The sequence below is a fragment of the Oxyura jamaicensis genome, chromosome Z (assembly GCF_011077185.1).
Source record: "Oxyura jamaicensis isolate SHBP4307 breed ruddy duck chromosome Z, BPBGC_Ojam_1.0, whole genome shotgun sequence".
NCBI lineage: Eukaryota > Metazoa > Chordata > Aves > Anseriformes > Anatidae > Oxyura > Oxyura jamaicensis.
In genome coordinates this window covers 55,091,330-55,104,209 of record NC_048926.1, presented here as the reverse complement: position 1 = coordinate 55,104,209, position 12,880 = coordinate 55,091,330, and the positions used below count along the sequence as shown (strand labels likewise).

Below are 12,880 nucleotides of genomic sequence, written 5' to 3'. Positions count from 1 at the left end.
GCAGCAGCAGTTCCCCTGCGGCCTGTGCAGGGAGAGGCCCCTGCTGGAGCAGGCTCTCCCCCTGCAGCCCAGGGGTCCCACATGGAGCAGATCTCCACGCTGCAGCCCGTGGAGGAGCCCCCGCTGGAGCAGGTGGATGTGGCCTGGAGGAGGCTGCGGCCCATGGAGAGCCCCCGCAGGAGCAGGCCCCGGGCCACAGCTGCAGCCCATGGAGAGGAGCCCATGCAGGAGCAGGGGTGTGGGGGGAGCTGCCGCCCGTGGGGGACCCGTGCTGGAGCAGTTTTTAGTTCACTTGTAGTTTCTCACTGTGCTAGTCTGCTAGTGATAGGCTGATTACATTAATCTCCCTATGCTGAATCTGTTTTGCCTGTGATGATAATTGGTGAGTGATCTCCCTGTCCTTACCTCAACCCTTGAGCCCTTTCCAGCATATTTTCTCCTCCTTTTCCTTTGAGGAGAGGGAGTGAGAGAGTGGTTGTGGTGGAGCTCAGGCATCCAGCAGGGTAAAGCCACCACATGAATATAGCGTTATTAGCTGTCAGTCTCAAAGACTTTATGCTGCATGTGAAGCAAAAGCAAAAGTTACCTTTTCATTGCAAGCCATTTCACAGGGCAGGAGTTGTTTAATCGGCGAACCCATTGCTTTTTCCACAGTGCGGATGGCTTTCACTAACTCTGCCAGTTCATTTGGCTCCAGGGATGCTTGGTGGTCACTTCCTTTCCATGTTTTGTCAAGAGTCACGTGGCGTTCCACTACTTTTGCACCCATAGCCACAGCTGCCACTGAAATGGCGATGCCAGTTTCATGCCCTGAATATCCAATAGGGATATCAGGAAAAGCTGACTGATACGCCTGGAATCATGACAGAGTTGACCTGAATTATTAAGGTAGCAATTTCAGAGATGAAGCAAGTTTAACAACGATAACTGCAATGAAAACATGGACAGTCACTGAGCCACAAAAGAAGTGGTTGGTTATGCTTGAGATGATTTTTTTATTGAACAAGTCATGCATTACCAACTATCTTGTTTTAACAAGTTCATTGGGATTATCAATACTGACAATGAAAGACATATGTTCTGTTCGTCAATTTCTTATACTTTTCTTTTTAATTTAGTTGTACTCTTCAAGGTCTTCAAAGCCTACATCACTGTAAATTACACCAATAAAATAGTGCTTTATTTTCATCCAAGAACCCAATGGACTACTTAACTTGTATCCAAAGCAGATTCTGCACCTCCTCATATTTCAAATCTGAAGCAATCCTTTCTGCAGCACATAGAGGAGTTATCCAGTCTTACAGGTAATTAAATGCCATCATGCCCAGTTCTACTGAAACTAAAGCTAGGCATACGTTTGAACACCGGCCAATTTGGGAACCTTTCCTTGCATTAGTATCAGGCATACCCAAGTAGTATGTTCAGCAAAGGCAACTATAATCCATTTCCTTTGCAGCTCTCATATTCACATGAAACCTTTTCAATGAAAGTTTCTGGTCTAGCCCCCTATATAGAATCATGTTCTCAATTACATGCACCTTCTTGGAGGTAACTGTCTGTGTCATTTTACTTTCCACTGCAAAGAATGGGGTGACACTTCAGCCTCCTGTTTCCCTCTCTTTAATTGCAAATGGCCCAACAGTATCATATTCTTCAAAGCTGAGTTCTCCTAAAAGAGGATCCAATTAATAATTTCACTTCAATGTTTGCATGAATTAGAGGAACATGACACTCTTCTGACTTCTCAGAAGTGAACTCCTGCTTGCCCAAGATCTGGAAATATAACGCAATAGAAATACATAGCTCTTCTCTGGTACCCCCCATGGCAATCTCTGTTATTCACTGACCGATATAACACGGAGATTGACATCCTCTGGCTGAAGCGGGTAGGCACTGGTGCATTGCAGGAAGCAGAAGTTTGGATTGATGGGCTTCACAATCTGATAAACCTGGTGCATTGTGTTCATCGACTGCATCCCGCTGGAAATCACCATTGGGCGTCCTAGCCAGTAAAAAAAAAATGGTTTGCCCCAGATCTCAAGATTAGGTCCACAAGAAAGCTACAAAAACATATTTGAAATTCTTGCAGTGAATGAATTCAATAACTGGAAAAAGAAGGTGGGTGAATCTTTTTTTTCCTAAATTTTTTTTCCAAAATCAAGTGGAGGAAATATGTACTAAGACAGCTACTGATACAAAGTGATGTTTACTAAGACTGCTCGAAAGAAAATGCTTACCTTTCTTTGCAGTCTTTTCCAAATATGGAAAATTGTTTGTATCTCCTGATCCTACTTTGAAAAATGGAACATCCAGTTCATGTAGAAATTCCACAGCCATCTGCAAGAAAAAGAAGTCACTGCTTTTCAACATAACACTTCAGCTGGGTCAAGAACAGACAAGAACTACCATGCTGTATTATAACAAACAAACAATAAAAGCAACCCAACACTGCAAAACAGTAAAGCCAAAGCTTAATTAAATAGGGCACATATATACATAGCCCCACAAACTATATTTCTCACGAATCAATGGTATCAGTTACAAAAAATAATAAAAAAACGGTCAAATAAATCAAAAGCAGATACGCCATTTTGCTTCAGGAGGCTGGTCTTCAGATTAACATTTCGGAAACTCTGAGCCCATCAAAGGACTAGATTTTAAGATACAGCATAAACAGTGTGGCTGGATTTGTCAGATGCCTTGTGGCAGGCATATAAACATTAAGCCTGACTTTCTGAGACTGTTACCAAAGTACTCTTGATACAATCAGAAGGCAAACAGTAAGAATATCAACATTTGTTACCCTGGGGAAAGGAATAATTTTATTCAAAGTGAGACTTTGGAAAAGGTGCTTACTGGAATGAGCTAAGGAGCAGGGGATGTATCAGGCACTTCAGTCTGCTCAGTTCAGTTAATGCAAGTCTCATCAAACAGTACTAACTTTTGGTAAGGCTAGATCTCAATGGACTTACATGTCCAACTCCTGAATAACATCTCCTATTCTGAGGATACTAGTTTCTGACTTCCTCCAGATCAAGTATTACCAAGGTGCCTTCTTTTACACTTCTTTTACACAGATTTTGCACAAGTTTTTTATTAGGTTCCCTGTCTCAAGGCAGTCTCTTTGGTCTCCCAGCCATAGCTGGTCAAGCCTGCTCTATGTACAGCAGCTTTGTACAGCCGTGCTCCCCTGCTCCTAACTCCCAGGGCAGGGCACTCTTCCTTGATTTTTTTGGCACTACCAGGAAGAGTAACTACCTGCACATGGAGTTAGCTGGCTGAAGAGGGAATGTACTGCAGGCACAGAGGCAGTCTGCCTGCCTCACATCTGCAGTTCAGAGGTGTTAAACCACAAACAGCCCTTAAATATGCAGGTAGCTTTTCTGAACAGTTCTGTCACTCTGAACAGTCATACAAGTATTCTGCTGCCTTTTGACTCTTAGAAGAAACCTGTCACCAGCTTCAGCAGTCTAGCTAACCTGTTTGCAATGGCTGATCCTCCTCAGTTCCCACCATATGTAAACTTCTGCATCTAGCTACTTGCCACGTCACTATTTGTGGAAAAAGTTAATGCTTCCCTTCCAAAGAACAAGTAACCCACAGACATGGAAAAATCATGTTTGCAAATCATGTATCCATAAAGAAAGCCACAATGGATTTTCTTCTATGAGCGATATCCAAAAATAAATACAAGATGTGCCAGAGAAAAGACAGTACAACAGTTTACTCAAATCTTAATTACGCTCTGCCTCCTTCTAAAAATGTGTGTGCTGTATTTGAGATAATTCAGAAATTAGTGGAAGTTCCATTAAAATTAGTTTTGCATCAGTAAGTAACCTTTTGAAAATAAGTATATTTAATGAAAAAAAATCCCAAACATATCACAAGCGACATTAGAATTCTTCATTTTGGGCAAAACAATAAAATAGTTACCTAACTTTGTCCCCCTTTCAATCTCTCCACACAGACTTTTAATTTCTTTGCCTCATTCCTTGTCACAGCCCAATTCACTTAGTGCCAGAGAAAGACAAAGGTAATGTTCAAAACAGATTCACACCTTCTTCAGTCTAATTTTTCTGTAATCATTATGATGCAGATTCAATTGCTTGTGTCTAGGATGCGTAATGCCTCTTTAATATGGTTTATTCACTAAGATGCATTGTGCATGAAGACATATTAAAAAGCCACCAATCTAATCAGAAGAGACTGCACAAAATGAAGTATGACATATGGACCCAATATCTAATGCCACTCTTCATAAGGTGACTATCTCACAGAATTTGGCAGCTTTCTCGCAGGAGATTGAAGGAACAGGACCAGCTTGAGCATCAGGGTTGGAGCAGATGACCCCCAGAGGTCCATCCCTTCCAGCCTCAACCAGTCTGTGATCCTGTGTAACTTCAAATAGCAGGGACAACATAAAAGGGAGTGGTTCAACAGGATCCTGTTCCGTCTCCAGTACACGCTGGAGCAGAGCAGATAAAGGAGTTACCCACTGTCTTTGTATTTACGTCACATTGCTTCACAGAACTTCCTCATACAATTAAACACACAGTTTAACCTCTTCAACTTGCCTGGAGTTCCCGAGGTTATGTTCAATTCACAGAAGCTAACGTTCTCAAGGACTTACTACATCCATCTATACAAAGTCTGCAGTAAGTCTGAAGATGGCTAGCAGAAATACTACCAGAAGTGTCAGCAGCTGTATAAAGTAACTGCTCTTCAAAAAAGGATGCCCAAGTATGTTTCGGTGCTGTTAAGTAGCTGATGAGGCCACAGGCTCAGAGAAGCACAGCACCTTGAGATAAAGAGAGATCTTAGAGGTGGAAAGTGATATTAGCTGCTGTATGTGAAAGATGTTCTGTGTTTCACTACAGCTTGTAGAAGGAGGAGGCTTTAACATTAGAACAGAAAGGGAGTGATTTTTCATCCCAAAGGCACACGGGTGCTTAAGATCTCAGGTACAGAAGTCTGAGACTACTGGATGTAATTGTTCTTTTCCTAAAGGAAAAGATGGAGCAGGTGTTGTTATTCAGCAGGTCCCTTAGACATGAAGGCACCAATAAAATAAGTATCACAACAACCCTTTTTCCCTGACCTATTTCTGAGCCCACAGCACTGGGCTATTGCGATGCACGCAAAACACCTGTTTGTCTATCAGACATCTGAAGTAGTTTCTGATGGTGTTACGGTGTTCGGTAGCTGCACTCTCAGCTGGGGTACAGCAATTCAAGGATTTTGGTCCAAATGACAGTCTGTTAACAGAAACAGTGGGAATGGCCAGAGGACTAGAAAAGAACGTAAGAAGCTTCAAGGGCCTGAAACTGCTTAGTCCAGAAAAATATCAAAAAAAAAAAAAAAAGAGAGAGAGAAATGTAATAATAATGTAATAATGGTGTTTGAATAAACAGGAGATAGGAGAATGAAAGTACGAACTTTTATGTTAGATGGGAATGGTAAGAAAGGAGATTAAGCTGATATCAGGAATTCTCTCTCATGGTAGAGAAAGCAAGGCACTTAACAGACCACCTGAGAACACTAGATAAATCCCGTCCTTGTCCCACCCTGGATAAGGCTACATGCAGAATGACAGGGATGATTGTGTGTCTGCCTTATGCAAGAGTGGCTGGCTTGTTTCTGGAAGCTCTTGTTCAGTTTGTTTCTCTATTCTTTTCTAGGCCACAAAGAGAACTAGAACAATACACAATCTTCAACCCGTGTTAAGGTTTAAGTGTTACCTGAACTTTCCAGTTTACACATTTCAAATGTGGAGTGCATTTCTCAATACTGTAATTAACATCATTTTGGGGTAGGCAACAAGAAAGAGTTAAAGATTTCCACATCTTTGAAGGGGGAACAGCAACAGATGAGCTTCATGGAGTTTCCAGGCTGCTGGCTGACTCTCCAAAAGCCCTCTGACAAAATAAGTAATGTTTCAAGAATAACAGAGCAAGATGGAGACCTTCTCCACCTTGATTAGTAAAAGAAAAAGAAATGCATTTCTTCTGCTTAGAAACATAAACTTAGTAAACAGAAAGAAAGAAAAAAGAGAGAAACAATAGGCATTAAGAACGGAATCTAGTTCAAATACAGAGGAGAGTTTGAAGCATTGGAGCTGATACAGCAGACAATGCTGCATAGCAGTCAGATTGCCCTTTTGATCTAAACTCTCAAAGTCTTGCTTGTTCAAGGAGTCCAGCTGAGGCCTAGTCTCTAATATAATGTACTGTGCATACATACTTCAGCATAAATGGTAGTTCTTCCAAGATATTCAGCTGTCTAATCAATCAGAATAGTGAACTGACAGAAGTACCTTTACTCCAATTCCCTCATTTACAAACTCAGTGTCCTCACATACGTGGTATTCTTTTTATATCAGAACTATAGTGCATAAGTAACAAACTGCAGACACAATAGCTGGATCCTCCCTGTCATTGCAGTACGGCTTACATACCTCGTCCATGCCAGAAGCTGTGAAGAAAATCCCTATTTCCTCAGCATATTTCTTCAGCTCTCTGTATTGGTCATGGCTGAACTCCAAGTGGCGCTTGTGTTCCCCGTAGGTCTTTCCCCAGGAGTGTTTAGAGGTATAGGGTCTCTCTAAGGCTTTCTTGTTGAATTTGTACTCCAGTTCGCTCTTCTGAAACTTAGCACAGTCTGCTCCGCATTCCTGCAAAAGAAGGTGGTGCACACTCAGTGGCAGTGCAACCAGAACTGCACTTGTCCTAGGACTGAACACACAAGGCCTGTGCAACTGATGCTGTCACCTGCTGCATTTCAGTTTTCACGTTACTGTTGTACCACTGCAGTAACGGTGTGAGCACTGAGTGACAAAGCCCCCACGTGCACCCTTTTATTTCAAAATGCCTGTATGCTTGGTGGAGCAGCAGTCTAGAAAGAAATCATACTGAAACGACAACGCTGACCTTCCTCTTGCCACGCTTGCCAGTTCCCCAGCTCAGCTGCCGCACGGTAATTTTACACAGAAGTGCCAAGGCCTCTGTAGTACGAGGACCACGAACCTGAAAGCTGCCTGCGACCACGCGTGTCGCAGAGCCAACCTCTCCCTGCTCTGCACCAGCTGTCGCGGCTCTGAGCACAGCGTGACTTCTTGCGCGGCGACAAGCTGGTTCTGAACACAGCCTAGCATGTCTAATGCATGTCTCACATGCGTGACACGTTCCCGTGATGCCCATGGGAGGTCTCTGAGGGCCCCGTCCCGTCCCGTCCCGCCCGGTCCCACCTTGGCCATGCGGATCATGCGCTTGGCGATGTCCAGGTCCCCCTGGTGGTTCTGCCCGATCTCGGCGATGATGAAGCACGGATGGTCGCCGCCGACGCGCCGCCCGGGGCACAGCTCGAACTCCCGCGACATGATGGCGACAGCACCGCCGACCGACGGACGGACGGACGGACACACCGACAGACCGCCCGACCGACCGCGACTGCGCCGAGGGGGCCGCCCCGCCCCGCGCCCGTAATGGCGGCGGCGGCGGTGCCGGCAGGGGGCGCTGGCGGGGTGCCCGCCGCCGGGGCGCTCCCAGGCGGACCCGGGTGCTGCGGGCGGGCGCGGAGGGGCCCTCAGCCCGTGGCGGGTGTGCATCTCGGCGGCACATTCGCTCGCTTGGTTTCTTCTTTCCTCGCGTGGGGGTGCAGCTTGCGGAAACGAGAATTTCTGCTCAGGGAGAAAAAAATTCAAGGGTTTACACATCCTCAAGAAGATGCGTGGGAAAAATGCTTTGATCTTTCAAACCACGCTGTTGGATTTGATCACAGTGTCCTTCCTAGCTGACTGCTTTCTGACTTTGCCTTAAAATACATAAATAAGAAATATAAGACTATCACTTATATAAGAAATATGACTAAAAAAAAAAAAAAAAGTAAAATACAAACATACAGTTCTAACAGTATTGAAATGACATTTGTGTGTAAAAGCTCTTAATTCCTTTTCTCTTGAAACAAAACTGACCCAAATGTAGATGTGTTGCTCTATTTTTGGCAAACATCATCGTCTAACAAAAGATTTTTACAGAAATGTTTATAAATGCTACACGCACATCCCCTCTTTCTACTCAAAATTTTGTTCTTCTCCTGAGCTACCTGCAGCCTAGCTGGGATACTTTGCTCAAGACAGTTACCTTCTTCCAGAGCTTTAAGGGCAAAAGGCACTGTAACAATCATTTGCAGGAGGAAAGAAAAGTTGATTGTTAAGCCTGAGGAACAAGCTTCTGTGTAAAAGGAAGCAGGTTATGCAGAGCAGTTATACTAATGGAATATATTAATGAGCAGTTTGTTTGCATTTATTTCATGTAGTGGTTTAAGGCTGTGTTGGGCTACTACATATTAACTCCAAGAAAAACAAAAGCAGAACGGTCTGTTGTGAAGTAATGTGTATGAATCAGGAACTAAACCAAACCAAGCTATGCTGCGTGGACAGAGTCCGCCCAGAGATCCAAGTGATCTCAGAAGGAGGTGATAAATAGTTCCCGATTCTTCCTTCCTCTGGTTTTCTCTTAACTGAACCAGATAAGGCTGAAAAACATTGAATTGGTTGTTTACTTACATTAGCCACAGATTATTTTTTTATATATATAAATGTGTATTTTTGAATAAAAATGATGAGTTAACAGTTCTGAAAGGAAAAAGGAATAAAAAGGAATACCTCCTGTGTTCAGAGACTTTCACGTGGCTAGCTATTCCACATTCCTGTCATTCCTCCAGGGTATATGGCTTACTTTCTGTCTTCCTCCAGTATCTCTTTCACGCTTTGGAGAAAAAAAAAAAAGAAAAAAAAAAAGGCATGGGCCTGTAAAAAAACAAAACAAAACAAAAACTCTTGGACATCCAGTCTCACTTGGCATTTTTAAACATATTTAAACATATAGGAATGGCAATACTGACACCCATGAAAGATAATGAAAGAGCAGCCACATTTCATGGAGCCACATTTCGTACATAAAATCATTTATCCTGGAGATGTCCTTCCACAAACATTTGGAAGGTTTTTATTAATGAGCCTGTCAAGATTATTGCTGTACTTCCCTAATTCAGTTACCCCCTCTGTGATAACTAAAAGACAATGTTGAGGTGGTGAATTAAGGATGGGTAAGGCAGTTTGTGGTTACCTCACACAAGCTGCTGGAGAGCTGCAAACATTGGTGTTGGTGAAACAGAGCAAACAAAAATCAAATCAAAACAAATAATCAAACAAAAAACTAACTCCCCTCCCGGTGGGGGGGGGGCCCCCCCCCCAAAAAAAAAAAAAAAGTTAAGATCTAATGTTCTGGGTATAATGGAGATGCGCAGATGATGGGGAATTATCACTGAATTATCACTGTTGGAAGCTGCTGTCTGTGTTATGCAAGGAGCTCAAATCACTGGTTATGCCAGTTCACTCAAACAATCAAAATCACTGCAAGATAGAAGACCCCTTGCAGGTCGTTCCTGTTGACCCTAATCATTAACCCTCATACCAGCAAAGAACACCTGCAGATTTTGCTGGAAGTTTGAGGCTTCTAGCATGGAAAGGAGGCCACACCAGTGAATTGCTGGCGGTCATGGTAGGGCTAAACTTGGAAGTGAGGCGGTCAGAATACCAGCAAGGTTTCTGTGTACTGGTGGTGGAAAACTGTGTACTGGTGTTGGAGTACTGGTATTGTTAAAAAATTAAATTAAATTAAATTAAAAAATCCTACTCTTAAAAAGTAGGAAAGGAGAGAAATTTGCAGCTTTGGTGTGTGTTTGTGAATATTTTGGAAAGCTGAATATTTTTGATTTGAGGATGTTTTTCTACATTTTTAAACTGAGGATGGTCTTGCTTTCCCCGTGTATTCTAAGTGATGGCAGTGTTTTAATTTTGTAAGGGAACTTACTATGCCAGCGAAACTTAAATTGTGACACTTTGATAGGTCATACAGCTTGGCTTTTAATATCTAGATTTACCGTGGTAACACTAGAGAAGTATAGAATGTGTTTATTTGCATCCATCTAATGCAAATGCAAAAACAAAAACATATCAGAACTCTCAAGAGACTTAAGAAAAGAGCAATCAGCACTATAGTAAGTGAATGGGTTAGAAAACTGATAGAGGCAGGGAAAAAGGGAAACAATTTTCTCCTTAAAAGTACCTTCATGGGCAAGAGAAGGAATATTAATTTAGCAGAGTTATATGTATTGATCAAATAAGCCAGGGTAAGGTTTGCTATCTCCAGGGTCCTGAGTATCATAGTCTTGTGTTTTGGTAAACTCCAAAGAACAACTTAACTTTTTCATGGATTAGCCAATTTTCTCTATGCACTCCTGAATCCATGCCTCAACTAGGCCATACGGAGGCGATGGAGAAATAATTCAGACATACTACTGCATTCTGACAAAGGCTGCCTCTGAGACTCCAAAACCATCTTGTGGCAGATGTCAGACAGATTTCTGATGTTGTGGGCCTGCCTGCGAAGTTTTAATGGAACTGAAAAACTCCATTTATTATGATTTTGTGGTATGTGGTTTTTTTGTTTGATTTTTTCAGGGTGAAGCTGAATTGTGTCTCCAAGGCTGTACCCACACATACCAGATACTGCCCTTTGTACCGCTGTAGATAGAGAGGCGTAGTAAGTCTTTCTGCCGCTGTGTCTATTCCCATGAAGGGGAGAACAGTGTTCTTCTGAGGACGGCAGTAACAGTGATTACTTGAACACAACAACCACATTGCTATGATATGATATGAAACCCAGCCTGAAAAGCGACCTCAGCTTCAAACCAGGGGTGCCTCTGAGCTAACAGTATACCATGATACAACACCTTGCTCCTGAAGTGACACATGGGATGGATGCAGCTTTTTACAATGCACTGAGACTTGTAAATGGCAGCAGGAAGAGGACACTGAATAAATACCATTTTTTTTTGCTTTGTCTGCTTAGGTATTGTAGACCAAATATGTATTTTTTTTAGACTAACCTGTGAGTAAGAAAGAATGAGTTAAAAGACAAGTTTGTCACTATCTCTGCTACTCAGCAATATTACATCTTAAAGAAAACAGCAGGCAGCAGAAACAGCAGAAAAGAGCAGGCATGCATGTATCCTTTTCCTGGCTGTTTCATAGCCAGGAAAGTTTCCTGATAACTGAATCTGTACTAGTCATTTCTACCAGTCAGTTACACTGAGCACTGTTACGTGGGGATACAAATGCAGGCACAGCTTTCTTAGGGGTGCTGAGCCACTAGAGATCTGAGTGCAATAGCCGCATTTATACTACAGGAACATTTACGTTTTGTGTAATCAGTAATACATACTTTGTATGTTTCTGAACAGTTTCAAGAGACAGAATAAAAAGTTAAAAGTGTGTTGCAGGTAAACACCCAATAATGGGCCACAAAATCATTTGAGGAATTAGAGGGGGCTGTAAACCATACCGTGGACAACTGAATGTAAAGGCTGTAAAAATAACTAGCCATGTATTTATAACTAGTCACCTCACCCTCATTGTTGGATGTACAAAACAACTTGTGAGTGTAACTTAAATGCAGAATGCATATGAATGCTGGGAATAATGAAGTTCCCCACTAGATTTGCTGATTGAAAGAGCAATTCATTAAGAAAGCATTTTTTTTAAATTGTAATATTTGGAGTGACTTCTGAAGCAAACCTCTAAAGTGCTAGGTCTCAGTGAATGTCAGTTTACACTCCAGTATGCTATGCTTGCTTATAAGACATTACTACGAGTAAACAATACGTCTTGCAGCGCTGTCCAAAGCCCCAGATTTCTCCTCAGCATTCAGAAGGTGCTCTGAGTTCTCCCTGTACAAATGCTCACCGGCAGCTCCACACAACAGGCACACCCCTCCTCCTTGGGGCAAGTTCCTTCTGCAACCACCTGGTAAAGAAGCAGGAAAAAGATGCCTCCAGAGCACAAATAATTAACTTCTGGAGTAATTTTACTATGGCAGAACACAGCTTTGCCTGTCAAAGTCTAACAAGACAAAGGACTGAACCCCTTTACTTTTTTTTTTTTTTTTTTTTTTTTTTTTTTTTTTTTAACCTTGCATTAAAGCAGTGGAACAGGAGGTAAAAGGGAATGCAGCTATACATTTGTAATTCTAATGTAAAGAACAAAAGCAGGAAACAGATAATGAAAGTACAGAAACTGTGGAACAGGAAGAGAACCGTTCCAGTTCTGTCAGTTTTACACTACCACCTCATAGAAGCTGCCAGCAGCTTTGATGTTGTCGTTTTTGTGCAGGCAGTAAAACTCATACAAAATGAGTCAGATATTGGGAATTTTTCAATCTCTTTTACCCTTAATAAGGGTGTAGTAACACCAATTACAAAATTGTTTTTCATGAACATCTGCGTGATGTAAACCTAAACCCTGGTTCTGTTGGAGTTTTGTCTTTTACTTTGGTGGGAGAACCATTTCACACTGAGGATTTTATGGGTATGTTTTGGCACGATAACGAGAAGTAAATTTTAAGGCCAATGAGACTGCGATTGTTCTCACACTGATAGATGGTGACTTGTAACATTGATTTTTTATTTAATGGTTTATTCAGGAATTACAGAGCTTGAGACAACAAGTGCATGTAGTTTGAGCATTCTGACATGAAATGGCTTCTGCACAGCCCTGGAGATTGGCTGGCATGACAGAAGACCTCTGAAAATGGTTCTTGAAGCAGGCAGTGTGCTTGCAGCTTTGACAGTTTGTAGGAAGACAATTTCACAATGGTCCAGTGCTGATGATCATTTGCCCACAGCAATTTCTTTCCAATATCAAGATTCTAAACTGTTTAAGTTTCTCGGTGGATTGTAAATTTTTGTTCTCAGCTCCTTGGACTATAGGCTGCACAGTAATGGTGGGTGTTAACTTCCTCAGGCCACATCAGCTGCCTTA

At 42.3% G+C, this 12,880-nt stretch overlaps 1 protein-coding gene across 1 annotated transcript; it reads right to left on the bottom strand.

Moving 5' to 3' along the window:
* Nucleotides 1-553: 553 nt before the first annotated feature.
* Nucleotides 554-7,469, bottom strand: NANS (N-acetylneuraminate synthase). The gene is made up of 5 exons (XM_035309958.1): nucleotides 7,244-7,469; nucleotides 6,455-6,670; nucleotides 2,238-2,337; nucleotides 1,848-2,002; nucleotides 554-853 (listed from the first exon to the last, which is right to left on the bottom strand). Exons 1-5 carry the CDS (start codon nucleotides 7,373-7,375, stop codon nucleotides 554-556), a joined length of 903 nt encoding a protein of 300 aa, XP_035165849.1. The 5' UTR covers nucleotides 7,376-7,469.
* Nucleotides 7,470-12,880: the final 5,411 nt, after the last annotated feature.

Coding starts and splice junctions, on each gene's coding strand:
- NANS (XM_035309958.1), bottom strand. CDS start 7,375: ATGTCGCGGGAGTTCGAGCTGTGCCCCGGGCGGCGCGTCGGCGGCGAC. Junction 6,671..7,243: donor GCATGATCCGCATGGCCAAG/GTGGGACCGGGC, acceptor CTTCTTTTGCAG/GAATGCGGAGCAGACTGTGC. Junction 2,003..2,237: donor GGAAAAGACTGCAAAGAAAG/GTAAGCATTTTC, acceptor TTTACTGGCTAG/GACGCCCAATGGTGATTTCC.